General features: G+C 43.4%; 1 protein-coding gene across 1 annotated transcript; it reads right to left on the reverse strand.

Annotated features, from left to right (window-relative positions):
* Positions 1 to 1,042: 1,042 nt before the first annotated feature.
* Positions 1,043 to 4,066, reverse strand: LOC137546239 (uncharacterized). The gene is made up of 2 exons (XM_068268476.1): positions 3,786 to 4,066; positions 1,043 to 3,431 (listed from the first exon to the last, which is right to left on the reverse strand). Exons 1-2 carry the CDS (start codon positions 4,048 to 4,050, stop codon positions 1,381 to 1,383), a joined length of 2,316 nt encoding a protein of 771 aa, XP_068124577.1. The 5' UTR covers positions 4,051 to 4,066; the 3' UTR covers positions 1,043 to 1,380.
* Between the last annotated feature and the right edge of the window lie 464 nt (positions 4,067 to 4,530).

Genomic DNA, 4,530 nt, shown 5'->3' on the forward strand with positions numbered 1-4,530 from the left:
TATTGATTAAAATGGTTGACATAGAAGAGGATCTAAAATGAGGCAACGATCAATAATGTTGGACTCATTTCTGGTGTAAATGGTGGAGTAACCACAAACTTCAAATGTGCTTGGAGAGTAAAAACAGCTTTTCACCAACACTGCAAAGTATTTTAAGCGAGGGGGATTACTTTGCCCTCAGTTTGCGTTTGGAAGTCAGCCGAGCTTTTCATGCCATGTAGAACTAGTCTGAAAGTGGAGTGTGACTGTTATAAAGGATTTCCATATGCTTTTACCCACACTCAAGCTTAGATTGCTGAAAATACCTTTTTATAAATAATGTTTATTCTCAGACGTCATCTCTTGTAACATGCAAGTTTTCTATTTCAGTGTCTATACGCATTTTCCTCAGTATGATGCCATTCTGTGCTTCACAAGAAACATAAGAAGGGAAAAATACAAACTGGAAGAAAAACCCTTGCAGCTGCCATCAAATGAAAAAAAAAATTCCCAGCATAATGTCAGGATCAATATGTCGAACTAACGAGCCACAGCAGCTTTGGTTTCTTCATGATGTGATCATTATCTCTTAACCTGAAGTGCTGCAGCATCTGCCACATGGGCAGGCAGGAAGATTACTTGAGATTACTCATGAAACTCAGCACTTTTCAATTCATTTGACAATCTGCTGTTGGCAAAGCGAAAACTTAGGCAAGATTTCTCCTGCTAGACATTGTCAGTGTGTTCCGCCAAAGCAGAGGTCCCCAGCGCAGCTCTGCTTGAGTGTAATTGAACTGGCAACAAAGGTCAATAAAAGATGAAAGTAGGATTTTCATTCATACTTTGCATTTCAAACAAAACAATAATGGTAATGTGGTGGCCTACCTAATGTGATACAAGGTTAATGGTTGCCGCAGCTTCCGAGACATTGATCAATAAAACACAAGCATCGCCCATCAACAGGCACCCTGCAGAGGGCAGCAGTGAGTTGGTTTTATTTACTTTACTGATGGGAAAGGAGCAAGAGGCAGCAAGGCCTGCCAGGTATACAGTAAAGCCCAAAATTACTTACGGTAATTTCTTTTCCAGAAGTCGGAAGGACAGCAACCCTGAGACATGTCTCCCTCCACATTCACTGGACAGGAACTAGATTAAACAATTTGCATAATTAGGTAGGCAGGGCACACACATGTATATATATATCGTTATGTCCTTACCCCCTCAGTTAATAAAAAAGACTCCGCACATAATGATGCTTCCAATAACTTTTAATAAGAATAGCGGTGGGTAGTAAGGGTGCTGTCCTTCCGACTTCTGGAAAAGAAATTACCGTAAGTAATTTTGGGCTTTCCCAGAACGTCTCAGGACAGCAACCCTGAGATGAAAAACAAGAAATAATATTTAGGGAGGGATTACAGCCTGCAACACTTTTCTGCCGAACGTTAAGTCGGCACTAGACAATACATCTAGCCTATAATGTCTCACAAAGGTGTTCTGACTTGACCAGGTGGCTGCCTTGCAAATTTGCTCAACTGATGCTCCTGCCCTCTCTGCCCAGGAAGTTGATACTGCTCTGGTAGAATGAGCCCTGACCGCCGAAGTCAGCTGTTTGCCTTGTTGAGCATAAGATAGAGATATAGCCTGCTTGATCCATCTGGCTATGGTTGATTTTGAGGCCTGTTTACCCCTGAACTTTCCGGCAAATAATACTAATAATGCATTGGAAGTCCTCCAGGACTTAGTGCGCTGAAGATACTCCAGAACACATCTTCTAACATCTAGGCAATGTAACTTCTGTTCCTTCTGATTGGAAGGGTTATTACAAAAGGAAGGCAGAAAAATTTCTTGAGATCTGTGGAATTTCGAAACAACCTTAGGTAGGAAGGAGGTATCTAGACGAAGTGTAATTCTGTCGTCACTTATAACACAATATGGTTCGAGAATTGACAATGCCTGCAATTCCCCCACTCTTCTGGCTGACGTTATTGCTAGAAGAAAAGCAGTTTTGATAGTTAAAAGTTTATCAGAACTATCCACTAATGGTTCAAAGGGTGGCTCACATAGCCCCTGTAGCACAGTGTTCAGATCCCAAGATGGCACTCTACTATGGATTGTAGGTCGAATCCTCCTGAGTGCTTTGAAGAATCTGATGATATCTTCTTCCTCTGCCAATTTTCTGTCAAGAAAGACTGTTAATGCTGAAACTTGTACCTTCAATGTACTACTACTTAGACCTTTCTGGAATCCATCTTGAAGAAATTCTAAAACTGAATTGGAATGACCAGTATCTCTAGAATTCGCCTCACACCAATTGTTGTATACCCTCCAGGCTTTAGAGTATATTTGGCGCGTCACCTTCTTCCTGCTTTGTAACAGTGTTTCCGATACCCTATTAGAAAATCCCTTACTTTTCAGTATTCGCCATTCAGGCTCCATGCTGAAAGATGAAGAAGGCTCAGATTGGGATGCACCGCTGGTCCCTGAGTTAACAGGTCCTCTTGATCTGGAAGGATCAGATGATCCGTAGCTAATCGTTGTAGCAGAGCAAACCACGGTCTTTTTGGCCAAAACGGGACAATCAAGATTGCTTCCGCCTGGTCTCGATAGATTTTGTTCAGTACTCTGGAAATCAAATGTAGAGGCGGAAAAATGTACATTCTGTGATGGCTCCAGCTGATCGAGAAGGCATCTACTACCCATGGTTCGTCTTGGGGACAAAGAGAGCAAAACATCCGGCATTTCGCATTGCTCTTTCTGGCGAATAAGTCCACTTGAGGAACAATCCAGTGTTCTGTCAACTGATGAAACACCCGGTCGTTGAGACTCCATTCGTCCTGGGACAGACTGCATCTGCTCAGGTAATCTGCTAGGCAATTTAGTGTCCCCTTCAGGTGAACCGCTTTTATAGACTTGAGACTGCGCTCTGCCCAATGCAGAATCCTTGATGCCTGCTGTTGCAGTGACTTGCTTCTTGTGCCTCCCTGGTGATTTATGTATGCCACCACTGTACTGTTGTCTGTACGTATCGTCACGTGGGTTTTCCATATCTGTATCTTGAATGCTAGTATGGCTTCCCAGACTGCTTGCAGCTCTCTGCTGTTCGAAGACCTGTTGCTGATCCGGCTTGACCATTGTCCCTGAGCTGTCAGAGAGTCCAGATGCGCTCCCCATCCCCAAGAGCTCGCATCCGTTGTTATGATGTACTGGGTTGGAAACTCCCAAAGATTCCCTGTTGACAGATGTTGTGGCTCCGTCCACCACAGTAGTGACTGCTTGACACTCCAAGGAATCATCACTCTCTTGTCCAGGGAGGAGAGATGCTTGTCCCACTTTGATAGGATCCAACTCTGGAGACTTCTGGAGTGGAGTTGACCCCACTGTATTGCAGGGAAAGATGAGGTTATTGTGCCCAATAAGGCCATCGCTTTCCTCAAGGATATTGTTTTCAGACTCTGAAAAGAGAAAACAGACTTTAACAACAAGGAAGATTTTTTGTCAGGTAGAAAAAGTCTCTTATTTGTAGTACATATCTCAAACCCCAAAAATTCCATCTTTTGGAGAGGCTGAAAGGACGATTTTTCCCAATTAATTAACCACCCCAATGTCTGAAGGAAGTCTATGGTGGACTGAGTCTGGGATCCCACTAACTCAACAGAAGGTCCCCAGATAAGTAAATCATCCAGGTAAGATATTACTTGAACAGACTGAAGCCTAAGCCCTGCCAAGACTTCTGCCATGATTTTTGTGAATAGCCATGGAGCCGATGATAACCCAAAGGGAAGGGCGACAAACTGAAAGTGTCTTACCTCTCCTTCTAACACCACCGCAAATCTCAGGAACTGTTGTGATTCCAGATGAATCGGCACATGCAAATACGCATCTTTTAGATCCAATGATGTCAGATAGGAGCTGTCTTGTAGTAGGTTCAATACTGAGCGGATGTTGTCCATCCGAAACTTTCTGTATCTTACTGCGGTGTTTAGCCTTTTTAGGTTTAAGATGAACCTGTAACTCCCTTGAGGTTTCTTTATTAGAAAGACTGGGGAGTAAAACCCCAGTGTTTCTTGACATTTTGGGACTCTCCGTATAACCCTTTTTTCCAATAGTAAGCTTACTTCTGACTGGAGGGCCTGGGCCTGAACTGGAGCTCTTGGGGAAGGGGTCACCCAGAATTGAGATGGTGGTGGGGCTATAAACTCTATCTTGTACCCCTGGAGAATAATGTTCAGTAACCACTTGTTTTCGAACTTTAACTGCCACTGTTCGAAAAAATGAGCTAGTCTGCCCCCCACTGGAATTCTGGCGTCATTGTTTTGTTGGTTGACCTGTAGAGGTATATGGAGTACTGGGTTTGGAACGCTGGGACTTGTTGGGAATCCATCTTCTTCTCTGGTTCCCCTTGTTTTCCTGTTCGCTTTTCCCTGAAACACGAAAGGAACGGTTAGGGCGGAAAATCTTTCTTTTATATGGGAAATTTTTCTTTTTATCAGCGGACCTCTCAAGTGTTTCTTCTAACTTGGTTCCAAATAACAAGCCCCCTTCACATGGAAT

Source organism: Hyperolius riggenbachi, chromosome 2 (assembly GCF_040937935.1).
Source record: "Hyperolius riggenbachi isolate aHypRig1 chromosome 2, aHypRig1.pri, whole genome shotgun sequence".
Classification (NCBI taxonomy): domain Eukaryota; kingdom Metazoa; phylum Chordata; class Amphibia; order Anura; family Hyperoliidae; genus Hyperolius; species Hyperolius riggenbachi.

Bases quoted from the DNA above. Each gene is read 5' to 3' on its own strand.
- LOC137546239 (XM_068268476.1), bottom strand. From the start codon at position 4,050: ATGTCAAGAAACACTGGGGTTTTACTCCCCAGTCTTTCTAATAAAGAA. The intron at 3,432-3,785 runs GTAAGACACTTT...TTCTCTTTTCAG, and splicing joins CGGTGGTGTTAGAAGGAGAG to AGTCTGAAAACAATATCCTT.